Source organism: Bubalus kerabau, chromosome 1, assembly GCF_029407905.1.
Source record: "Bubalus kerabau isolate K-KA32 ecotype Philippines breed swamp buffalo chromosome 1, PCC_UOA_SB_1v2, whole genome shotgun sequence".
Lineage (NCBI taxonomy): Eukaryota > Metazoa > Chordata > Mammalia > Artiodactyla > Bovidae > Bubalus > Bubalus kerabau.
The window spans coordinates 46,184,951-46,210,002 of NC_073624.1; the positions used below are offsets into that span (position 1 = coordinate 46,184,951).

General features: G+C 53.1%; 1 protein-coding gene across 2 annotated transcripts; it reads left to right on the plus strand.

Annotated features, from left to right (window-relative positions):
• Positions 1 to 5,605: 5,605 nt before the first annotated feature.
• RAC2 (Rac family small GTPase 2) lies at positions 5,606 to 22,544 on the plus strand. Of its 2 annotated transcripts, none has more exons than XM_055574054.1 (7): positions 5,606 to 5,749; positions 7,860 to 7,931; positions 16,383 to 16,500; positions 17,201 to 17,263; positions 17,588 to 17,747; positions 21,021 to 21,153; positions 21,761 to 22,544. In XM_055574054.1, the coding sequence occupies exons 1-6, from the start codon at positions 5,715 to 5,717 to the stop codon at positions 21,149 to 21,151; spliced, it is 579 nt and encodes a 192-aa protein (XP_055430029.1). In that variant the 5' UTR covers positions 5,606 to 5,714; the 3' UTR covers positions 21,152 to 21,153; positions 21,761 to 22,544. The 2 variants fall into 2 exon arrangements, with proteins under 2 accessions (XP_055430029.1, XP_055430036.1); XM_055574061.1 differs by lacking the exon at positions 21,761 to 22,544 and adding an exon at positions 19,646 to 19,649 and having other exon boundaries at positions 21,021 to 21,081.
• The last annotated feature ends 2,508 nt before the right edge of the window (positions 22,545 to 25,052 follow it).

A 25,052-nucleotide genomic window follows, 5' to 3' on the forward strand; every position in this document is an offset into this window, starting at 1 on the left:
TGACATGTTAATGGTAGGAAGATTGAAGGATGTTACCAAGATGTCAATTCTCTCCAAATTCTTCTATAAATTGAACAGAATTCTAATCAAAATGCTGTCATAGTTTTTCTTGAAACTTGACAAGCTGATTCTAAAATGTCTGCGAAAGAGCAAATGGTTAGTGACAACTGTAACAACTTTGAAAAAGTTTGGGAGGAGACTTAGCACTTCTGAATATAATGACCTAACACAGAATTTCGGTAATTAAAGCAGCGTGATGCGGGCTCCAAGGTGGACACATAGGCCAATAGATGGAGAAGCTAGGAGCAGACTCACACACTTGCTGTGGACAGCTCGGCCGCAGCTCACTGGTGACAAGACAGGCAGCTATGCTCATCAATGGTGCTGCCGGGATGTCCCTGGTGGTCCAATGGTTAAGAATCTGCCTGCTGATGTAGGAGACATGGGTTTGATTCCTGGTCTAGGAAGATCGCACATGCTGCCGAGCAACTAAGCCCAGGCACCACGAGTACTGAAGCCTGTGCTCGTATAGCCTGTGCTCCACAAGTGAAGCAAAGAGTAGCACCCACTTGCCACAACCAGAGAAAGTCCCAGCAATGAAGACCCAGTGCAGCCAAAAATTGGAAACAAATAAATGAAAAATGGTGCTGGGGCTTCTCTTGTGGCTCAGTGGTTAAGAATCCACTGCCAATGCATGAGACACAGGTTCGATCCCTGTTTGGGGAGGATCCCACTTGCTGCTGGGCAAATAAGCCTGTGCATCACAACTACTGAGCCTGTGCTCTAGAGTCCAGGAGCGCAACTAACTGAAACCAAAGTGCCACAATTACTGAAACCTGTGTGCTCTAGAGCTCGCGCTCCGTAATAAGCGAAACCACGGCAAGGAGAAGCCTGTGAACCACAGCTAGAGAGTAGCCCTTGTTCTCCACAACTAGAGAAGAGTCTGCGCAGTGACAAAGACCCAGTGCAACCAAAAATAAATAAACAAAATTTAAACAATTATTCTTAAAGTGGTCTGGAGTAATTGGTCATGGCGATGGTGAAATTAAACCCTTAACCTCATGAAAACTGAAGAAATCTTATTTTACCACAGCCTAAAACCCATCCCAAATGTTTAAAGACCTAAATGTAGGAAATGAAACTTTAGAAGATTTATAAGAAAATGCGGTAGAATATCTTGATGAAGTTGGGAATAAGGCAGAACTTTGTAAGCAAAACTCACTCCAGAAGCACAAGTTATTAGGAAAGAAATTTAAATCAGACTACATCCAAGTGAAAATTTTATGTATTAAAAGTCACAACTGATTATAAGACATCTTGAAGACTGGAAGAAAGATTTGTAATGCATATAGTAAATTTAAGTTTGAAAATCAGAATATATAAAGAACTTCACCAAGTAAGTATCAGAGAGTAGAGATGTGGACAAGAGATATGACAAGATAATTTATGGAACAGGAATCATCAGTGTCTGGTAAAGATGCTCAACCTCACTAGAAACAAGTTAATATAAATTAAAGCTGCAACAAGATGCCAATTCACACCCATGAAGTTGGCAAAAGAATAAAAAGTCTTACAAAGCCAAATGTGGGCGAGTGTGTGGACTATGGGGATCCCTGAAAAATGACTTTTCACTCTGCATTTAGGTGAAAGATGTAGGTGCCCGACAGCTCTGCTGTCCCTCTTCTAGAGAAACCTCACCCACCAGCTTCAGATCAGATCAGATCAGATCAGTCGCTCAGTCGTGTCCGACTCTTTGCGACCCCATGAATGGCAGCATGCCAGGCCTCCCTGTCCATCACCAACTCCCGGAGTTCACTCAGACTCACGTCCATCAAGTCAGTGATGCCATCCAGCCATCTCATCCTCTGTCGTCCCCTTCTCCTCTTGCCCCCAATCCCTCCCAGCATCAGGGTCTTTTCCAATGAGTCAACTCTTCGCATGAGGTGGTCAAAGTACTGGAGCTTCAGCTTTAGCCTCATTCCTTCCAAAGAAATCCCAGGGCTGAGCTCAGAACTATTTGTAAAGCAAACATCGCAAGCCTCATGCATATCCAATAACAGGAGATGGGATAAATGCATTTTGATGCAATCATATCACACGATATTACACACAAGCAAAGATACCTGAACAACAGCTACAGGTTAAACATTTACCAGTACACTGCTGGGTGCTTCCAGAATGCTAAGGCCTGTGGTGGGGGGAGGAAGCTGACCTGAGCAGCCCCTGGATAAGAACTAGGACCTCTGTGAGCATAAGCTAGGGAGGTGGGTTGGGCTGAAAATGAGGAAGGGATTTCTAACAGGCCCGGCTGCCCAAGGATGGAAGAGACTGTCCCCTAAGAGAATGAGTTCCCCATCATTGGAGGTATGTGGGTTGGACTGGGCAGCTGCTTCATGGGCCAAGCCTTGGATACCAGAAGTGCAGAAGCAGGGCTGGATAAAGATGGCCTCTATGACCCCTCTGCACGTGCCCAGAGACCCCGTGCTTCTGTGAGTCAGTGAGCTTGCTCAGTGTGGTTAAGAGAGGACTGAATGAATAACCAAACTGTGACACATCCCTGGATGGAACTGCTCACTAACGAGAGGGGCTGGACCATGGGCATACAACAGCACGGATGGGGCTCAAAAATACACCGAGGGAAAGAAACCTCTTGCAAGAGGCTGAATACTGTGATTCCATTTATGTGAAACACTAGAAAATGCATGGTAATCTGTAATGACAGAAAGCAGATCAGAGCCTCTCTGTGGGGGTACGGGGGTGGGGGGATGGATGCGCAGGGGTGAGAGGAAACCTTCCACAAGAATGGGAAAGTTCTCTGATGTTTGGTGTCTTGATTGTGGTAGAGATTTCATGCATGTATGTATTGGGTTGGCCAAAAAGTTCATTTGGGTTTTCTGTAAGATGTTATGGAAAAACTTGAATGAACTTTTGAACCAACCCAGTATCTGTGAAAATGAATGGAATTGAACACTTTACATGGATTCATTTAATGTATGTAAACTATGTCTCAATACAGATAATTAAAAACAAAAAAGAAAACGTGAAAAGGCCTTGAGAGGAGGCCAGTTCTGCTGTATCTTGGTCTTGATCTCATGCACAGGAGCCTCAGATGCCCCATCTGTAAAACTAGAGTTTGCTTCCAGTGTAATGGTTACAAGTGCATTGAGTCACCCTGGGCAAATTCATGAACCACTCTGGGCCTCAGTTTTCTCATCTGTAAAGTGGGGGAACGATAGAGACACCACCAGCCAGGGTTTAGAGCAGTGGTCGCCCCACTGGAGGCCCACAGAGACTGCTACTGCCCTTCTTGCTTTGCAGACACCCGGTGGTGGTCACCCAGGCTGCCCTACTCCCCATTTATTCTCCTGCCATCCCTGCCCTGTGCTCACAGCTATAGGGCCACCTGCAGATTGGGGCCATCCCAAGATGTCCTGTGGTCCCCAGGCCTCTGAGTCACTCTCGTTACAGGTTATAGTTTCCTCAGGGGCAGCTTTTCGTCTTCCTGGTTTTGTATCCACTGCAGCCAAGCCCAGAGCTAGGTATTCAAGTGGTATATAATGGATGCTCACAGAATGAAGCAGGGATTTGAGTGGCCCTAAGTCAGGGAAGATTTTGTTTGTGTTGTCCTTGAGATTGGCTTTCTCAGCATGGAGGGCAGGTACAAATTTAGGGCCATGATGGCCATGTACAGTTAAGTAGACTATTCACTGCACAAGGAAGTTCCACCCCAGGGGACAGATGGGGGATAAAACACAGTACATATATCCACTTCCAAGTCACGTGGCCATCTTCATTGGCTGTGTCTTCCCAAAGAGGTGCATTCTTCTTTTTTCTTTTTAAATAAACATTTTATCTTGGAATAAATTTAGATATACTGAAAAATCGCAAGGACAGTGAGAGAATTCACCATATCCTTCAACCAGTTTTCCCTTATGTTCACAGCATTTATATAACCACAGAAATTAACCTTAGTATAATACTATTATTTAATTTCAAATTTGTCTTGGAGGTTGCTGCCTTTTCCATTAATATCTTTTTTTCCCCAGTTGTTACAGGATCCAATCCAGGATTGCATTTAGTACATTGTTTTCATTAGATTAACACAGAGATTACCCTATGGGATCCCAGTGGTTGGGAAAAGAATGTGGATTTGGGGGGAGTAGACAGAACAAAGTCCTTAGGTGGCCTGTGAGGTGCCCAGCCTGGGTCGTGGGGGGACCCTTGACCTTCCTGACCCCGGCTAGGAGCCATTAAGTCTTTGCAGTGTCTCCACTCAGCCCATCCAAAGCACAGAGAACAGACATCAAAGTTGGTTGGCGAGTTTTAATCATTGGCTGGCCAAGTTTTTTAGAGCAGGTCCTCAGGGAAGACCTTTCCCTTTCTGTGGAAGCTGTTTTTGGCAACCCTGTAGCTTGTGTGGAAGGTTCAGGAAGGTTCAGCTCCTTGTGTTTGTTGGTGGGAGATGGGGGTTGTTGACCCAGCACCCGGCATTCCACACTCTCTGCCCGGTCTCCTGGTTTGTCCTGAGTGACCAGTGAGTGACTCTGCCCATTGCCTCCCTCCCCTTGTCCCTAGAGCTGGAAGGGTGCTGGGTGTGGGGAGCACTAGCAATGAGAGTAACAGCTAGGTGAACTTGGAGCTCCCTGTGGAAAACCAGTGCCACTGAGATCCTGAGTCTCCTGGAGGCGGAGTGGGCTCACTCCCCTGCCCTACCCAGCTGCAGAACTCAGGTTTTGTCCCCCAGAGAGCAGCTGGGGTGACAGAGGAGCTTGGAGTCACCTGGCCCTGGGTTTGACTTCACATTGGGCAATCCTCGTAAATCAACCGAAGCCTCAGACCTTCAGTTTCAGCATCGTTTAAACGGGCCACAGCTCCTGAGCCAGGGCGCCTGTCCCCAGGGCTCCCTCCAGCACAGGGCCCAGCAGGTGTGGCACTACCGGTCACTTCTCTTCCATTTCCCCTTCTCCATCAGCTGACTCCCCACCTCTCTTCCTGCCTCATCATATTTCCCCCATCCTTGCACACTCAGGGGCTTCCACACTGGCCCCTGCTCATGGAAGTCTTGCCTAGGCAGTCCCATCTGGAGTGCCCTTTCTCTGACACCAGCTTTAATGTACCTGCTCAAATGCCTCCTTGAAGGTCCCAGCTCACCCTCTGTGTGACGCTGAGATCCTCTCCCTACCAGTCGTCTGTGCCCCCATTACTTCCTACTTTGTTTTATGGACACCTGTGATGAAGCTGTATCTTCCCGCTCACATCCTGGACTCACCAGTACTAGCTCCTGTACCTGACACACAGTAGGTGCTCACTAAATGCTTATTGCTTAGAACTGAGGTGAACTCCACTCTTGGAAGCCTCAGGTTCTTAGAGAACAGCTCTGGCCCTGCCTGTGGAAGAACGTTTCCAGCCCCGAGGGTCCCCAGATCTCCTGCTGGTGCCTCAGAGCAGCGATACCCGTGGGGGTGGCCAGGGCCCAGCCCAGCACCTGAGAGCCACCCCGCCCTCGAGCCGTTCTGCCAGACCGCACGCTCCGCCTTCTGCAAACGGCCCTGAGGGCAGAGGCTTGGGTAAGTTCCCCTTCCGCTTCCTCCTGCCTCCTGTCCCGCTGCTGCTCCCCGCTCAGGACGCCTCTCCAGCTCTCCACACCCCGCGCTCCTGCAGAAACGCTGGGGCTCTGAGCTGTCACCACTACCAGCCCTCAGGCCTTGGACACCATGCAGGCCATCAAGTGTGTGGTGGTGGGCGATGGGTAGGTATCTGGCTGGACTTGCTCACAGCTCCCTCTGGGGGTAGCCCTGGGGCCCTCCCACCCTGGAGTCCCCGGGGAAGCCCCCTGCCTGCAGACAGAGGGGTCCCTAGGAGGCAGCCAGAGGAACCGCTCCCTTTTTCTCCCAGGGCCCAGAGGGAACCCCAGGGGTGGGCTGCACACAGCTTCACTCTCTGCCCCACTCACCCCGGAAACTGCCTGGGTGGAGAGTAAAAGACCGCGCTTAGGGGTACCTGGGGCCTCTCGCCTGCACCCTGAGAGCTGGGGCTGGTCTCCTATGGGCCTCCGGTGTCTAAATCTGTGGCTGCCGGTGGGGGGTGGGGCCCCAGGCTGACCTGGGCTCTAGTCCCTGACTTGCTCTGCTGTGTGGCCTTGTGCAAGTCACAGTGCCTCTCTGAACCAAAGCTTGGCCATCTGGGAAGAGGCCCACGCCCTCAGGGTTGATGTCGGGTCGCTTGAGCTATTTTGAGGGGTTGTCCTGCACGTATGTGTGCTCGGTAAAGTTCGCCTTCTAAGTCTCAGCCTGCCTGGCTGGGGAGGTGGTGTAGGGGATGTGGGTGAGGAGCAGAGGGGGAGGGGCGTGAGAGGCAGCGTTAGGAGCGTGAGAGGCAGGGTTAGAGCTAGAGGAGTGCGGGGTGGGCGTGACTGTGGGGGTCGGCCCAGGCTTGAACGGAAGGCCCTCCTCAGCGGTCGGCTCTCTGTGACCTCAGCTTGTCATGTGCCCCTACAGGCCTCAGTTTCCTCATCTGTAAAATGACAGGTTTGATATCCCATCTCTTGGGCCGGCCAGCAACACTGCCTCAGGGTCCAACACACAGGTACCTCCGGAAGTTTTCTGTAGGTCCAGCCCCAACGTATTCCAGCATGTTCTAGAAGGCAGGCCTCTTGTCCAGGCCTCCCATCCTACAGAGGGGCAGCCTGAGGCCGTAAGAGACTTGACTTTCCTGTTCAGGGTGGGGTAGTGGTGGGGGGCTGGTTTATCAGGCAGCCCTTAGCTGATTGTGATACATGGCTCCTGCCCATTATCTGTCCAGCCCTGCTCATTTCTGCTTTGTATCTGATATGAGGAGGGGAGGGCGGAAGCCGAGGGCAACGTTCCAGTCACTCAGAGGTACCTTGCTGGCAGGCGGGGGGTGGGAGGCGATGGGGAGAGAAGAGGGCGGGCGGCCCCCTTCAGAGCCGGAAGTGACGAAACCAAGTGGAGCAGGGGAAGGCCCAGGGCTACCTGTGGCCCGCACCCCCTCCCAGCCCAGCAGATTCGGGGTGCAGACAGCACCAATCATGGCGCTCACCACTAACTTAGTGCTTACTGTGTGCAGGCCCTGGGCTTCCTCACGCTCCTCTGTTTTATCCTCCCAACAACCCTCATATTAGGCCCGTCTTACAGGTGGGAAAACTGTAGCTCAAAGAAGTTAAGTCATTTGCTTAAGACCTCATGGGATTTGAGCCCTGGTGTCTCTGATCCCTGAACTCCATGCTCTTAACTGCCACACCCTCTGGTGAGGTGGGAGGGGAAGGAGAGGGTTCAGGCAGTCCCCCACATTTGGCGACTGCTGTGCTGTGCCAGGACTGTGCTTCAGACTTTTACCGGCTTCATCTAATTTACCTCTCTGTCCTTCCTGTGATGATGGACTCATCTCATCCCTGTTTTCTGGACGGGGAAGCTGAGGCATGGGGAGGTTATGTGGCTTGCCTGAGAGTGCACCCCTGCTGGGTGGGTGATGAAGGATCTGGATCCCAGGGCAGTAATGGCAGAGCCCTGGTCAGGCTTCGGGAACCTCCTGGGGACCCCCTGCTCTTAATCCTCTGTTTCACATCAGAGTCACTTGGGAAACTGTTACAAATTGCTAGATCCACGCCACACTCATGATTCAGAATCTCGGGTAGGACCCCAAAGTCTGTCCTTTAACGAACATCTCAGGTGTGATAACACTGATACAGAAATTCTCAGATGGGGACACTGAGGCCGTGGAGGTGGGGCTTGGGTCTCTCCTGAGGGCTGGGCTAGGGGACCGCGCGGATCCTCAGAAAACCTCCCCGGGTCTCGGGCAGGGCCCCTGACTGCTGTCCTCTTGAACTTCCTGTCTTTCAGAGCCGTGGGCAAGACCTGCCTGCTCATCAGCTACACCACCAACGCCTTCCCTGGAGAGTACATCCCCACCGTGTGAGTTCTGCATGTGGGTGGGACGCTCGGAGGCTGGGGAGACACGCATGGACCACCAGGCCCACCCCCCTTTTAGGCACTTCCTGTGTGCTGGGCCTGTGTGGGCACCTGGGGGTCAGGCTCCAGCCAGTCTTGGGCCAGCAGAGCTGCCTGCTGATCCAGAGGAGGAGGTAGCCACCTGTGCCAGGATGAGCACCCCGGGCTCCCAGAGCGGAGAGAGGTGCAGGAGGCAAGCCAGGGAGCAGGGCCTTCAAGCAGGGAGACATGGAGAGCTGGCCTGAGCAGAGGTGGGTGGAAGGGGACTGGGACAGAGGAGGGGAGTGGGTGCAGGAGGAGGGCCTTAACACTGGGAGACCAGAGATGTCAGGGCACACGCTTGTGCAGGGGGAGAGGACAGTGCCACCCGAGACCAGTCAGGACCCACCCTTGTGTAGGATGTGGAGCAGGGCTGTCACCTGATTTGCAGGTATGGAGGAGTATGTGGGGTGAACGGAAGCACCAGCCCCTCTCTCCTTGATGCTCGGCGGCCCCACTCCCTCATGACAGCCCCCAAGCTCTGCAGCACAGCACCCAAGGCTCTGCGTGGCCTTCTCCAACCTTCCCTTCTGGCTTCACCACCCAGTTCTTCACTTCTTGTTCTGTTTCTGGCCGCCTGGTCACCAAACACACTCTGGACATTTCTACTTCAGGATCTTTGCTCCAGCTGTTCCTTCTGCCTCAAGTGCTTTTCCTTCCTATGCCCATGCGTCTAAGACCTCCAGGCCAGCTCCAGCATCCCTCCTCCAGAAAGCCTTTCTGACATAGCGTGAAGAGGTCTCCACTCCCTAGACAGACTTTATCTGATCTTTTCCATGACCAAGAGTCTACAGAGGGCAGGGGGCCATTTCCAGTTCTTTAAGGGTCTTAGGGTTTTACATGCAGTATAATCTACACATTGTCTTAGAAACGATGTATATATCTTGAGTTGACCTGAATTGAACTTTATGGAGAGGCCCTAGGAGGATGGATCACAGCTACCATTTCTCAAGGGCCTACTGGGTGCTGGTCCCTGGAAATGTCACACATGTGTGACCTCATTTGATGCTCGTGGGAGGAGTTGGGATTATTTTAGTCCCACAGTATCTGTGGGGGGAGCTGAGGCTCACAGAAGCTAAGGGACCTGCCCCCCAGGGTCACCAGGTGGCCTAGGATCTCTCTATTTCTCCCTGGCACAGGGGGCCAGGCTCCAGTTGCCTCAGGGACCCCAGCCCAGGCAGGAGGATGGCAGCTAGGAGAGGGCAGAGAGACCTGGGTAGGAAACCTGGGAAAGCAATTTCTGGCCTGGTTCTGTTCCCAACTCCCCATAAGGGCACCAGTGCCCCTCTTTGCATCAGCCTGTATCTGCCCACTCACCATCCAATACCAAATGTTTATCAGCGCCTCCTGGTGCTGAGGGATGGTGGGCTCTAGACCTGGCAGGGAGGCAGGTGTAACATTAGGCCAGCCAGCTCCTGCAGAAGGTTGTTGTCACCAGGACTGTCACTGGAACCACCTGCTCTCCTGCCTCTGCCTATCACAGATGGGCTGAAGGGCCCACTTGCTCAAAGACCTTAGACCAAATGCTTCCCCTTTCTGAGCCTCAGTTTCTCTTTCTTTAAGAAATGGAGCGGGGCTGGGAGGTGCTAAGTTCCTTGCCCATGCACCTTCCCTGTGCAGGGAGATCGGAGGTGAGTTCTCTGATGCAAGGTGGGGGGACCAGCAGAGGCCAAGGAAGGGCCAGGCGCTCTCAGCAACCCCTGGTGGCCCCGAGCAGATTCGGTGGTCCTGGACAACTTTACAGGACAGACAGGATGGACCAGACAGGGTTTACCTTCCCTGTCTGAGGAGCTGGGTCAGAGATCAGGGCCTGCTCCCAGGTGGGCCATCCAGGCAGGCTCACAGAGTCCCACACAGGAGGCTCCTGCACTTCATTTAATGCTCGGAGGCCCCATCCCCAAATTCTTAATGTTTGAACAAGGGGCCCTACATTTTCATTTTGTGTGTGGCCCTGCCTGGTATGCTGCCAGACCTGCACCCCACCCTTTTTGTCTTCCATACGGAGTCACTTGGCTCTGGACAAGACCCTAAGAGGGGCTCCTGCTTCAAAGCCTGCACTCCTGTGACAGAGAGGGGAAAATAAGCCACCCTGAGCCCTTGACACTGGAGGGTGGGGACAGTTGGAGAGAGTAGAGTTTGAGGAAACAGGCAGCCTGAGATCTCCAGCAGAGAGATAAAGGTCAGGAGGGCTCTGGGGCTCAGGGTGGCAGGGTTTGCTGGGGCCAGAGGCCTGTGCCACAAGAACCAGATCAGATAAGAGAGAGAACGAGTTCAACTGACTGCCTAGGGTTGGGGGATAAGAGCTCGAAGTCAAAGCCATGTCTCACAGATTGGGAGACTGAAGCCTGCTCTGTGGATGGTCAGGTGCTGGGCATTGGAGATACAAAGACGAGGTAGAAAGACCCTGCTATGGGATGTTCGTGACCTAGGGGATCTCCCCCTTACCCTCTCCTTATGACCATTCTCAAAGGGAAGCCCAGGTGAGCTTTCAAATGCAAAAATTAGATAGAGGAATACCTTGCTGAAATTGCCTTCTCAAAACCCATTTCCTACCCACTCCATTTTGGTCCTTGGGGACCAGACGTGCCAGCCTCCTCCAGGCCTCTGCACGTACCACTTCCCACCACTCAGTTCCCTGCTGAAGTAGCCCATCTCTGACCCCGGTCTAAACAATCCCTCCCTCCACCCAGGCCTCCTCCATCCCTCCACACCCTGCTGGATGGTCTCTGTTGCCCATCCTGATCTGACTTCTCCTGCTGGGATGGCAGCTCTGTGAGGACAGGGCCCTGGTCCGTCTAGTTCACTAGACCGGCTGCTAGAACAGAGTCGAGCACCTCGCTGGCACTCTGTAGTGACTGGACCACCCTGTCTGGCAGAGAGGGTGTGCTCCAGTCTGCCCTGAGAAGGTGCTGGAACTCAGCCACCAGCAGGGAGCTCGGCTCTGCAGGGCTTCTCTCTGGGAAGAACACAAGGAGTTAATTTGGGTCAGATGGGCCAGTATTTGGTTTTCACTTTCCTTTGTAAACTGGAAGTCCAGCCTGGATTCCCACAGACAGGATGGTACCCAGCCTCCCTAGTGGAGATTCCTGGGGTCCTGCCAAGTTTTCCCACCTGGCCTCGCAACTCCCCCTTGCCCCATACTCCTGCCACCAGGTGTGTTAATCCCTCCCTGTGTCCAGCTGGCTCAAGCCTCCTCACTGCTCCTACACAGCCTCTGTCCCCTCCCATCCCATCTGGGATACCCATGCCTCCGCGTCTCCTCCAACCACCCGCCTCTTTCACTGGCGGCTCTGTCTCCCAGCTTCCCCTCTGACCCTACTCCAAGATGTTCCCACCCAGTGACCAAGAGAACCTTTTCCAAATGCAAAGCTGAGCATGTCACCCCACCTGGTGAAGGCCTTCGATGGCTCCCTATTGTCCCGAGGACCGGGCGGCGAATCCTCACAGGGGTCCATGCCTCGCCTGACATATCAATGCTCCCTGGTCCCCAAATCAGCAGCCACACATGCCTCGTGTTCTTTGTGTTCTGTGAGTCCACCTTCCTTCCCCTGGAGGCTTGGGTGGTGGTCAAGTGATGCGCAGGGCCGAGGGTCATTTCATTTGTCCCATGCCCTTCCTCCTCTCCATGGTGGAGGGCTACAGAGCCGAGTGTGTAGTCTAGGGGTGCAGAAAGGGGCCACACAGACTCTGGGTAAAAGCATACCAGCTGTGTGACCGTGGGCAGGTTACTCTAGGGCTCTGAATCCCAGACACAATGTAGAATCCACTTCCTGGGTCCACTGAATGATCTAAGTATAAAGGACCTGGAGCAGCATTTGGGACCCCCGCGTGCTCAGCAAACATGGATTCCCTGCACTCTGCACAGGTCCGGGTCAGCCCCACGTGCTGTGCTGTGCTTAGTCTCTCAGTCGTGTCCAACTCTTTGCGACTCCATGGACTATAGTCCGCCAAGCTCCTCTGTCCATGGAATTCGCCAGGCAAAAATGCTGGAGTGGGTTGCCATGCCCTCCTCCAGGGGATCTTTCTGACCCAGGGATCGAACCCATGTCTCCTGCACTGCAAGCAGATTCTTTACCGTCTGAGCCACCAGGGAAGCCAAAGAATCCTGGAGTGGGTAGCCTTTCCCTTCTCCAAGGGATCTTCCCAACCCAGGGATGGAACCCACATCTCCCACATCGCAGATGGATTCTTCACCATCTGAGCCACTAGGGAGCTCCTGCACCTGAGCTCAAACTTCACTGAGCCTCCAGCCATAAACTCACAGTGATGCTTATACCACAGGCTTTTCTGAACTGGGTAACAGGATCTAGTCCTGGCTCTGTCACCAACTGCCTGTGAGATCTTGGGCAAGTCCCTTCCTATCTGTGAGCCTCAGTTTCCTCATCTGGAAGATAAGAGTGAGGGTTGGCCACGGTCATGGTATACGTTCCGTTGGTCCTGGCTGCCTGTGGGTCTCTGGAGTGGGGGACTCAGGGGTTGTGGATCATTGTCTCTGCAGGAATCCCTCAGGCTCTGGGGAAGGGGCCAGTGAGGGGGCTGTTTCAAGATGCGGTTGCTCAGCTTCTCAGCATCTCCGCATGGGATGGCTTGAAGGTCCTCTCTGCCTGGATCCTCTTAGTGGCTGTAAGAGATGGGGCTTTTCTTTTTTCACAGTGAAGAAAGTGAGGCTCAGAGAAGCTGGGTTACTCACCCGGGGTCACACAGCCAGGATAAGGCTTCACAAGGAACTTTCTGCTCTCTTCCCACTCTGGTGGGGGGGTGTCCCCAGGCAAATCCACCCTCCTAATGAGCATTAGTCTACTCTCTCTCGCTCACAAATGAGTGCTCAGAAGGAGACCAGATAAAATCCCAGCTCCTGTGCTCCTGAGCTGGCTGGCTTTGGAAAAGTTATTTGACTTCTTGGGGCCTTGATTTCCTCAACTGTCTAAAGGGAATAATTTGAGGTTTTTTTGTCTTGGGTCACATGGGACTTCAAAACCTAAGGTATGAAGGTCCCTAGCCCTCTGCCTGGCCCCAGAGCAAGTGCTTAGTCCTGTGACAGGTCCTACAAGTCAGCTCTTTCCTCATCACCATGGCCCCTGAGATCCTACAGCTGGTTCGGAGAAGATAGATATCCTTGGCTCAAGGAATCTTGGGGGACTTTTTGGTATCAGAATTTCAGACTAGACATTAGAGGAGATAATGTCCCTATATCCTAAGCTCACCCCAAAGGAGTGTTTCTGGCTGAAGCCAAAGAAAACACAGGGACTTCTTTTCCCATCATGCCCTGCGGTGTCTCCCTGAATAGTGCCTTTGGCCTGAAATCCCACAGCAGTAGGGGTGGTACCCAGAGCAGACACAGGGCAACTGTTGCTGAAGTTGTCATTTAGCCACTCAGTAGTGTCTGACTCTTTTGAGACCCCATGGACTGTAGCCCGCTAGGCTCCTCTGTCTGTGGAATTTCCCAGGCAAGAATACTGAAATGCGTTGCCATTTCCTTCTCCAGGAGATCTTCCCAAACCAGTGACTGAACCTCGGTCTCCTGCATTGGCAGGAGGATTCTTTACCACTGAGCCGATACGTGCCAAACGCGATGCAGGCCTCAGTGCAATGAGGAGAAAGCCAAGCCGATGCCTTTAAGTGCTGAGTTCACCACAGATTACTGAGTGGGGGTGGGGTGGGGGCCCCGACCTGGCTGGGGCTCAGGGAAGGCTTCCTGGAGGAGGTGACCTTGCGATGGGGCTGGAAAGAGGATGAGTAAGAGTCAGCCTGGCACCTGGAAAGAAGAGCAGGAAGCCAGGGGAAGGGCATTTGCAGGAACTTTCCAGGCAGGAGGGAGCAGGGCCATCTGAGGAACTGAAGGCTGGACAAGCACGGGGTATTAAACACATCAAGTGGTCCACTGTTTTGGTGGAGGGTGCCTGCCACAAGACAAATGTCTTTGAGTCACTCTGAGGTACTAGGGCTTCTGCAGCCTGTCTCGGAGCAGTGTTCTGGGAGGACTTCATGGAGGAGGTGGTGTCCCAAGTGCTTTGGTTCAGTTTAACTCTGTTCTACCTACACTCACCAGGGGCCAGTCCTGAGACTTCAGAGATAAAGAGACATGGGCCCTGCCCCCATGGACAGCTACATGGCAGGAGAGATGCAGTAATGCCAGCTCATAGTCTAAGCAAAGCAGTTGCCTGAGGGAGGGGATGACAAACTCTTTCCAGGTGGGGGCCAAGGAAAGAGGTAGCCGGGATGTTTCCCCACAGAGGAGGAAGTGCCTGGGCAGGGCTTCGAAGCATGAATGGGAGACGGGGTGATGAGAGCACAGAAGAGCATTCCCAAGAGAGGCACGGGCAGACAGGGGCCCAGGCTGGAGAGCGCGGCTGACCGCGCAACCTGGGAGGGAGGAAACACCTTCGACACGGAGAGGGTGGGAGGGCATTACAGGCAGGGGGCCACAGTGTGAACAGACTCAAGGAGGCAGGAAGCCTGAATCTTGCCAGAAACAGAAATGGCTTGGCTGATGTGTGAAGGGAGGAGTAGGGGGACAAGCTGGAGGAGCCTGAGGTCTCAGTGGGCCAGGGCAGGGGACAGGAAGCAGGACCTGTGTGGGTGACCTCAATGCAGAGAGAGAAGGTGGTGGTCTCTCGCCCACAGGGAAGCTGCGGAAGCAGCTGTTGCACGGGGTAGTGAACACTGGGCGTGGAATCAGAACTGGCTTAACACCTGGTTGGGTCACTTGCTCACTGGCTGTGTGGCCTAGGGTCAGTCACTCTATTTCACTGATCCCAGTTTCCTTTTGCATAGCGTTAGGGACCAGCTGCTGCCTCTCAGGAATGTGTGTAGCGAGAAATACTATTGAACTGAACCTTTAAATGGCAACCCACTCCAGTAGTCTTGCCTGGAAAATCCCATGGATGGAGGAGCCTGGTGGGCTGCAGTCCATGGGGTCGCTAAGAGTCAGACATGACTGAGCAACTTCACTTTCACTTTTCACTTTCATCCATTAGAGAAGGAAATGGCAACCCACTCCAGTGGTCTTGCCTGGAGAATCCCAGGGATGGGGGAGCCTGGTGGGCTGCCGTCTCTGGGGTTGCATGGAGTCGGACACGACTGAAGTGACTTAGCAGCAGCAGCAGCAGAACCTTTAAAAAAATCTGGACGCTCGTGTGATTGTCCCAGAGGCCTGTCTGGTGTCAGCAGGGAGAGTTTAGCATGTGCACATCCTTCAGCACGTGCCTTTCCAGTGTGTGCCAATGGCATTTCCTGAAGTCTCCGGTGACTGGCAGCTTTTGGGGTAGGCTGGAAGGCCAGTAAATTAATACCCCAGGATAGCCCTCTGCCAGTGGGAGATGGAGAAGGTGGTAAATACCCCAGCTCGCTGCCTCCTCAGGGGGATGCCCTGAGCTCAGAGGCCCCGGCAAGATGGAGTCCCAGTTCCACCCGCCCCCCAGTAACACCTCAATAGCTTCTGCCCCCTCCCTTGGGTCCTGGAATCACTTCCCAAGTAAATTTCATCTCAGGGTTTGCTTCTGGGGGGACCCAAACTAAGATGGGAATGAGCATTCATTCAACAAATAATGAGTACCCACAGGACTTCCCTGGGGGTCCAATGATAAAGACTTTGCTTTCCAATGCAGGGGGTGCGGGTTCAATCACTGGTTGGGGAACTAAAATCCCATAAACCTCTAGGCCAAAAAACCACAGTATAAGACAGAAGTAATACTATTACCAAATTCAATAAAGACTTAAAAAATGGTCCACATAAAAAAATAACTTAAAAAAAATTGGTTGACTAGCTGCAGTGTTCAGCCTCAGAGGTGGGTAAAGTTTATTTTGATTGTGCCTTCAAGAGAATGTTATACAGTCTTGAAAAATCATCTCTTCAAAGGATGCGTGCTGTGTGCTGAGTCACTCAGTCGTGTCCAACTCTGTGACCCCATGGACTGTAGCCCGCCAGGCTCTTCTGTCCATGGGATTCTCCAGGCAAGAATATCAGAGTGGGTTGCCATGCCCTCCTCTAGGGGATCTTCCCAATCCAGGGAAGGAACCCAGGTCTCCTGCATTGCAGGCAGATTCTTTACCAGCTGAGCCATGAGGAAAGCCTAAGAATACTGGAGTGGGCAGTCTATCCCTTCTCCAGGGGATCTTCCCGACCCAGGAAGGATAGACAGGGCAGAAAAAGAGTAGAGACAATGTTTTCTTCTTTATGTTCTCCCGCGTTTAACATTTTTTTTTAATATAATGGATTGGCATTAAAAAATTAAAAATTAACCCCAACTGCAGAGTGCAGTGTGACTTGGGTCCCATTGTAGCCCCTCTCTGGGTCTTGGCCTCTGTCATGGAACCAGGGATGGCAAGTCCACAGACTCTGGGGCTGGAGATGGATCCTCTGTCTTGTTCCCACAGGTTTGACAACTATTCAGCCAATGTGATGGTGGACAGCAAGCCCGTGAACCTGGGGCTGTGGGACACGGCCGGGCAGGAGGACTATGACCGCCTCCGGCCACTCTCCTACCCACAGACGGTACACCGCCCCACCCCTCCTCGTGGTCCTGACCTTCACGTCCCTGCTTCCTCAGCCTGGAGTGTCAGCTCGGCCTGGTGAACCCCGACCCTCCCCTTGAGGCCCAGCTCAAGGAGTCCCTGCCCTCCATCCGGCTCTGTCTGTCATCACTGTGCCTTCTCGTCTTCCCGTGGGCTCTGGCTCCACCTGGTGCCCAGTGGGTGGGGCAGGCAGACCCTGGACAGGGATCCAAAGGAAGCTCGGGATGATCAGCCCCCGGGGGGCGTGGCGGGGGGAGGGGAGATGGGGGCACAGCGGCAGGCGGCTCTGTGGCTTCTCGGCTCTCCCTCCAGGGTGGCAGAGAAAGGGCTGGGACCGGCAAACCGACAGAGGGGTAGTGAGAGCACGGACTCTGGAATTCCAGATGGCACACCCTTTAATCCTTGTAAACCTCACTTTCCCTGTCTGTAGAATGGGGTAGCAGCGGCATCGCTACAGCGTGATGTGAGGATTACCCTCTTAGAACAGACCCTGGCCTTTAGGAAGTGTCGGATAAACAAGCATCAGCCTGCTATAGAGAAGGGAAACGCTGCTCTGCCAGATCCTAAGAGCCTAGCATCGCCTGGGCTGCTCCAGCCCTCAGTGGTTGCCCAGGTGTGGAGGGCCCAGGTTGGACACCTGCAGGCCTCCTCTCACCAGTAACCCTTGCTTTATTCCCCAGGATGTCTTCCTCATCTGCTTCTCCCTTGTCAGCCCAGCCTCCTATGAGAATGTCCGGGCCAAGGTGAGTGGGACGGAGCGGGACCTTAGGGGTTAGGGCAGGCGACCCTGAAGAGGGGAGCATGGCAGGGAGGGACTGGAGACTTTGGCCTGCCTCTGGGCAGCAGAGGATGTGGGCAGAGAGGGTTCTCAGTGTCAACCACGGCTGGTGGGCGGGGATGGGGGGGAACTCGGGTCTCAGAGACATTTGGGATAGTTAACTTTACTATCTGACCTTGTCCTCTCCTTTCCACACACCCTCATGCCCCCTTCTTCTCTTCTCCCAACTTGGTGCCCCTCGTCTCCCCCCACTCCTTACATGACCCCCTGCCCCCGCCCACCGGTCCAGTGGTTCCCCGAGGTGCGACATCACTGTCCGAGCACACCGATCATCCTGGTAGGCACCAAGTTGGACCTGAGGGACGACAAGGACACCATCGAGAAGCTGAAGGAGAAGAAGCTGGCACCCATCACCTACCCGCAGGGCCTGGCACTGGCCAAGGAGATTGGTAGGGGGCTCAGCTCAGAGAGGGGAACTCCGACACAGCCTCGTGGTGATTGCGAACATAGCCTCCAGGGCCAGACTGTGCATTCCAGCCCTGGCTGTGCTGGGTACTAGCTGTGTGGCCCAGGACGAGTCACTTAGCCTCTCTGCCTGTGTTTCCTTATCAGTGAAATATGGCAATAGAAGTGGTTCTGAGTGGTTAGGAGAATTCAGTGAATTCACACCCGCGAGGCCCCTAGAGAAGCACCGTGCATGGGAAGCACTCTGTGTTGCTCACTGTTGGTACTGGTGCAATCCATAAGCAGATACTGACGTGACAGACAGAGCAGGGTTGGAGTGGGGTGTGCTGTGGTTTCTCAGAGGAGGAGCAGTCAACTCAAGCTTGGGTTTTCCGGGAAGGCTTCCTGGAGGGGTTGTTTCAGCTTGGATTTGAAGGCTGATGCCTTCCCTTCTGCCTCCTTCTCACCCCCCATTCCCCACCCTCCTGGCTTCTCAGACCAACTCCTCTTTGTTTCCTGGTCACTGGGCCAGAGAAGTGAAGGGACTTAACAGGGTGACACAGCTGGTAGGTGGCAGAAGCAGGATTTGAACACAGAACCACAAGGCACTGGCATGGGGGCCTCCTCGTGGTGGCCCAGGGCTGTCTGCACCAGCTATGACTGGTGTGTCTTGTCTTTTCCATGGTGTCCAGGTCTGCTGTCTTTCAGGCCCTGACCTGCCTGCCACCTGGAGACAGGGCATTTGCCCAAGAGCCTGGGACCACCAGCAGGGTTTGGCCACTATGAGATGCAAACCAGCTGCCCAGGGCTCTCTGTGTCACCACAGGGTCCCTCAGACCCAGGGTTTGGCCCCTGAACTGGTGGGGCCTCCTCCAGCCCCTCCCTCCCTCAACCCTAACCCTCTTCCTTCCGCCGGAACTGGGAGGGCCCTGGGGACTCACATCTCTCCACAGGAAGAGAAACCGCAGCCTCCACCTCCCCTTTCTCATGACTTGCCCAGTGACATGGCCGTCTTTCCCAGGGGGCCTCTGTTGCCGCTTAAACACTGGGTCCTACATCCCATCCTGGGGGCTCTGACTCCCAGGCTCTCTGGTCTTTCCTCACGGATACTGGGGATAGACCCTGCCTTCTCTTCTTTCTGATCAGTCTGCCTCCCGGACTCCTTCCACCCAAGACAGTGCCTCTGAGCCTGAGACTCTTTCCATTTTAAAGCAGAGGCTTTGGGATACAATGGGGCCTGGAAGCCTGGATTCTGGTACTAGCTCTGGCACTGTCTGTATGACCTCGGGCCAGGGGATCCCCTTCTCTGGACCTCAGTTTTTCCATCTGTACAAGCCAGCCTGCACACTCCCTAAAGGTCCTTTCTCTGCCAGAAGGAGATGACTTGGTGGTCCTGCCTTGGCCTCTAGCCAATTTTTCTTGGAGCTGATCCCAGATGAAAGTGGGGCAGGGGCAGTGACTAATGACTTTGAACTTGCCTCAGACCGGCCCAGGCCAAGGGGGAGGCCTGGGGGGCCTTCAGGGCTGATGAGACAGTGGTGGCCTCTGTCCACCAGCCCAGTAGGCTGACTTGTGGTGCAGCTGCCAATTCCGGCTGACATGGATTGAGCAGTTTCTGGGTGCTGGGCCTGTGCATTCTCCTGCTTCATCATCATAGCAACTATGAAGGAGGAACTCTCATCACCCCACTTTACAGAGGATGAAACTGAGGCTCAGGTAGAAGTCAAGAGCTCAAGGTCACCTAACTGGGATGTGGTAGAGCTAAGACTGGAACCCGGGCTGCGTGGCTCCCTCAGTCATGATCAAGGTGGTCTGCTGCCCCACAGGTGGGAGCCTGGGGTGCAGAGCAAGGCCAGGCCCCCAGTCAGGACTCTTTCTCTGGATACTCCTAGCCAAGAAGTAGGAGGGTGGCAGGTGCCAGGGAGGACACAGTTAGTGGGTGTGAAAGGAAGAAGTGGACATTGGCCACAGTCCCTCACAGTTCCTTGCAAGGGGACAATGGCTAAATGCCCAGGGAGACTCTTCTGGGCACAGGGGGTTATGTGAGACTCCCAGACCTAAGTCATGGTGTTTCGTCCCTGCCAGCCTTGCCCTGAGACCACTGCCCATGCACCCTGCTGGGACAGTGCTCCCATGTGCAAGGGCGATGGGAGAGTCCAGAGTGTGACTTTAGACAAATGACATCCTCTCTGAGCTTCAGTTTCCTTGTTCCTGCCCCATCCTTTCTTTCCCTCATCCCGGGTTGCCCCTCCTGAGATCCTGGCTCCCCTCTCCAAGCTGTGTGTCTCTGGGCCTGGGGCATCCCCTCTCTGGGCCCGTTTCCTCACCCAGGAAGTGGGGATTCACAGAATTTCTTCACAGGGTTGTCGGAAGCACCCAGCTCAGCGCCTAGCAGGGAGCAGGTGCCGATCAGTGTCAGTCTGCTTCCTGCCTCACAGAGGAGGGGACTCTAGGGAGGAGGCAAATTTCCCTGCTCCCCCCACCCTCCAACCTCCTCTGGTTCCTAAAATCGGCCCCCAGGCTTCTCTCAGGGAGAACTTCTCAACTGCTCACTTCAGGGAGACAGCTTGGGTTGTTGTGGACACAAAAACTCACACAGGTTCCTTCCAGAAGGTCATGGAACACTGCCTCGGGAGTGGGGCTCAGCCTGCCTTCCTCACTGTGCCCTGGGCTCCAGCCCTGAGTGGTCACATGGGAGAAGGACAGTCCCCTCATAGGTGAACAAGGCTCCCCATTTCTCATTCCTCTAGCTGAGAATTCTCAGCAGCCTTTGGGGGATGGGAAATGTCTAGTGTGTGACTTTGGACTGGTGACTTTTCTGAGCCTCAGCTTTCTCATCTGTAAAATGAAGTGATCTGAAGGACCAGTTCGATGATATTTGGAAGGTCCTGGTGAGCAGGTCATGGGTTCTTCAGGCCTTCTATGGGAAGGTGGAGGCAGGTATGTGGCAATCTTCTGAAAGAAAGTGAAGTGCTGAGAGATTTGGTCACTGTAGCTTGAGCTCCTTTCTTCCCAGGAAGGTATCAAAATTCCTGCCACCTTCTGCAAATTATGGGCTTATGTGTTTGAGAAAGACACAAACTTGCTGTCGTGGGTCTTAACCTTTCCCCCTGAATAAAGCTCCTCCTTTCAGATATGAGGAAACTGAGGCACAGAGAGGTGAATGTGTGAGGGACACAGCCCAGAGGGCCCCCACAGCCTGGTGTGGTTGTATGACTTGGGAGGGGGTTTTGCCCAGCCCTGACCTAGGCCTCTGTTCTCTTGCTGCCCTGACCCAGACTCAGTGAAATACCTGGAGTGCTCGGCCCTCACCCAGCGAGGCCTGAAAACCGTCTTTGATGAGGCGATCCGGGCCGTTCTGTGCCCGCAGCCCACACGGCCACAGAAGCGCCCCTGCAGCATCCTCTAGGGGTAAGAGTCCCGCCCACATGGCTTCATGACACTCCCTCCCCCGCTTCCCCCACTCCCCACACACAGAAGGCCGTGGCTGGGAGGGAGGCATTCAGCCACTTCTTGATAGCCCTAGGTTTCACCAGGAGTGGTATTTAGGCCAGGACAGAAGAGGGACCATTAAAGGGGCCTCAGTTTGCTCATTTGACTGAACTGGGCCTGCTCTGTGAGCCCAGTTCCCAGAAGAAGGGTTCAAAGTATCAGAAAAAATGCCAGGTAACAGGAGCCAAGCGTGGTGTCACTGAGTTCCCAATGTGCAGTCCCTGCAGGAGGGCGGAGAGGCCCAGGGTGAAGAGATACTTCAGCTCCTGTCCCTCAGGAGAGCCCAGTTGAGCCGGGGAGACCTGACACTCACATATGGGGTAGAGGCAGGGCAGACTCAGCTCTGAGGCTATTAGGGCAGAAGAGGGATGGGTGGGGGTGGGAGGCACCCACAAGGATAGAGAGGACGTGGCCAACCTTGAGCACAAGCTGGGAGCTGGAGTGAGCTGGGAGCCAGGAGAGCTGGGAGCAGGCTGTGGATTCTGCTTGGCCCCAAATTCTCACCCCCTGTTTGTCTTCCTTCCAGGATGCACCCAGCCTTCCCAGCCAGATGGTTTTGACTCTCCAAGGCCCCCAACCCAATGCCCAGTGGCCCCCCTGGCTGGCCACACTCTTCCCTTCCTGTGGCGTTTCTTAGCAAGATGGCTGCAGAGCTTGGTTGACCGTCTTCTCTGTGCTGAAGGTCCCCCTGGGGGCCCAAAGAGTGTAAATTTGTAGGTGCTTCACCCCCATCCCATCATGCTCCAGCCTTCTCAGGGGCCAGAAGGGGGTCCCAGCACCCAGTAAGCCACCCCTGCATTGCTGTGGTCAGATGCCACACATGGCGTCGTCTACCTGTTTACTCCTCCCCTCACCCTCAATGCTTGAATCCCCTCTGGGAACTTCAGGCCAGATGGTTGCTGGCCACCACTTATATACCTTCAGAGATGGATCTCTCATTCCCTTCTAGGGCAGCAGTATACTCAAGTATTGATGGTCTTGCTTATTGAGAGTTCTTCTACCGAGCTAAATTAAGTGTCTCAGAGGGTTTGTTCCTCTCTGGTCTTAGTCCTCCTTTGGGGACAACATATTATATTCAGATTTTCTAAATCTCTGTGAGTACCTGCCCAATCAATCGAAAACCAGGGTCCTGCTGACTCCTGCCATCTCTCAAGTCTTTCTGCTCCACTCAAAGGACCCCAAGCTGCATTTATCTGTGAGAGTCTTAAAACGTTCAGATCCTGCCAGTCAGGACTTTTGCCATTGCAAATAGAAACCCAATAGAAACCCTGCTTAAGCAGAAAATAAATTTATTGATTCAAGATTGGAAATATCATGACTTCAGGTACAGCTTGATCAAGGGGGCTCAAATGAAGTCTTCAGGGCTCACTTTTCTATACCTTCTGCTGTCTGGTTCATTCTTAGGCACAGTGACTCTCAGGGCTTCACCCTTCCAGTTTCAAGTTCAGCAAAAAAGAGCAAGTGTCTGCCCCAGGCAAAGTTCTGATTAAGGTTTACTCTGATTGGTCCAGCTTAGATCTTGGGCCCCCTTTCAACCAATCACAGTTGTCAGGAGAATCCTGTGCTCTGATTGGCCAAACCTAGACTACTTGACAAGCTAGAGCAGGGAGAGTAGTCCTGTTTCAAAACCCCACCCACTAGGGTGGAGGTGGGGGGATTTGGTTCTCAAAAGGAGGCTGAGAGCCTTGTCAGAATTTGGGAATATGGGTGTCGAGCAGCCAGAAACCCCAGTCTCCAATATTGGCGGTCCCAGGAAAGTGTCCAAACAGTGTAAGGAACCAATGCCGGTCCCAGCAGGCACTAAGCACAGGGAAGTTTCTTTAAGAAGAGATGGGGCTGCTGTCAGGATTAACAAAGCTCATCTCTAAAGCGCCACGGACAGGTATGGAGCCAATCTCCCCTCAGTGTTTGCTGATTCACGAATGCCAGACTTGGGATGATCCTGCTTCTATTTATCTGAGCTTCATCCGTCCATTCAACACAAATTTACCAGGCACTGTTGTGTGGTCCTGCGATTCACCTGAGTTACTGCCCTCAGGGGCTGACAGTCTAGAGAAGCTAAAATAAAGGATTTTTAAAAAGAGATATGAGACCCTGTCCTGACAACCCAGAAGTCTCCCAATTCCCAGCCAGTGAAATGCTTTGAATTTCCATTTCTGGCTCCCCCAGGGCTCCTGGCCACTTCCACTGCCCCAAGACCTGAAGTTCTGATGCAAGATCTCAGCTCACTGTCCTTCCCTCTTGAGAGCCCCACCATCTAGAAAGGGATGGGGTGTAGGCAGGGAAGCCCCACGTCCTTTCTCAGTTTCAGCTCAGACAAGGTTGTTATGTTTTTAAAGTTACCTCTCTTCTGAAACAAACCAAAAAACCATTAACACTGTTACCTCACCCCACCCCCAGCACACACCGACACAAACACAGATATGTGTGGGTCAGAACCCACACTCTAAGATGTCCAATGTTTAAAAGCCATGAGAAGGCCTTTTTCAGCAGGCCAGAGTCGAGAACCTCTTTCTCTTCCCTGCTCTTCGGGGGCCTTGGGATAAATAAATCCAGGGCCATCCTGATGGCCTCAGGCCTGGCCACACCCTGCCTTCCTCTCTCCTGTGCTCACACCTCCTCTGCCAGGTACCTCTTCTACCAAGCCTACCCCTTGAATACAGTCCTTGTTTTATACCAGTAATAAAGTCAGGAAATAAATACTCTCACCATTGTATGGTTTCACCTAGCACATATGATCTCAGTTAATTCTCCTGGCAGCCTCCCAATGTAGCACTAACAACTCTGTTTTGCAAAGAAGTAAACAGAGACATAGGAGTTAGGGCTCAATTCACTATGGCAGACACTGTGCTTTTCAACCCACCACCACTACTTGCATCCTCCTTGCTAATAGAATCCTAGTTGTGTCCAGAACAGCAATGTATCTAGCCCCAGACAAAAATAGTTGTTCCCAGCCTGCTTTGTAGCTGGAGTTCCAAGTTCATACAGTTCCGGCCAATAAGACATAAAATGAAAGTAATTGGAGAGGCAGCCTCTGTGAAAGTTTTGGTTTTCCTCCATAAAAAAATGATAGAACCAACCAACAATGCCCTGTGTCCTGGCTCCTTCTCTAATGAATTCTGATGAGATGTCTGGAGCTGCAGCAGCCATCTTATGAACCTGAAACCACAAACAGAAAAATATAACCTAACATTCTAAGAATGGAGAAGCAGAAAGATAAAAAAGCCTTGATTCCTCAAAACTTTGGTCAGCAGTTGAACTACTGCCAATGGGTGCCTTGTTAAGGGAACAGAGCAAAAATGAAACCACTTATTTGTTTATGCTGCTGTTGGTCATGCCTTCTGTTACTATTAGCTTGAGGTCTTAGGACTCCTAGCTCGTTGCTCCTTCCTCTGTATCATTGCATCCAGAACTTGCTGGACATTGGGTGAGTCACTCGTTTCTGCTTTGCAAATTGGCTGAGGACCAGAAGGCCTTCAGAAAGAAAAGAGAAATCTTGAGGAAAGTCAGTGAAGAATTTTGAAACAGGAAGAACTGTTAGTTATGGGCAAAAGCTGACAACATGGTAATGTTCACTCATTTGACAGCAGCCACTCCCAAGCACCCTGCTACTGTCAGGCTTGGGCTGGGTGTCAGTGATTGGCCTCTTGCAATGAAATCATCACCTGATGGGCAGGAGAGCACCTGCCAGATAAGCCTACTTCATTCGGGGCTCTCTGTCTTGGAGTCTGGCTTATCCTTGTGTCTTCTTCTAAAACAGAGGCCAGGGGTCCCCCTGGCTTTTCCCATTCTGTGCTCCCAGCATTCACTGGTTACCA

What these genes read in the sequence shown, in the direction of transcription:
- RAC2 (XM_055574054.1), top strand. Translation starts at nt 5,715, where the DNA reads ATGCAGGCCATCAAGTGTGTGGTGGTGGGCGATGG. An exon ending in GGAGAGTACATCCCCACCGT is followed by an intron (nt 7,932 to 16,382) that starts GTGAGTTCTGCA and finishes TTGTTCCCACAG; the next exon opens with GTTTGACAACTATTCAGCCA. An exon ending in ATGAGAATGTCCGGGCCAAG is followed by an intron (nt 17,264 to 17,587) that starts GTGAGTGGGACG and finishes CCACCGGTCCAG; the next exon opens with TGGTTCCCCGAGGTGCGACA.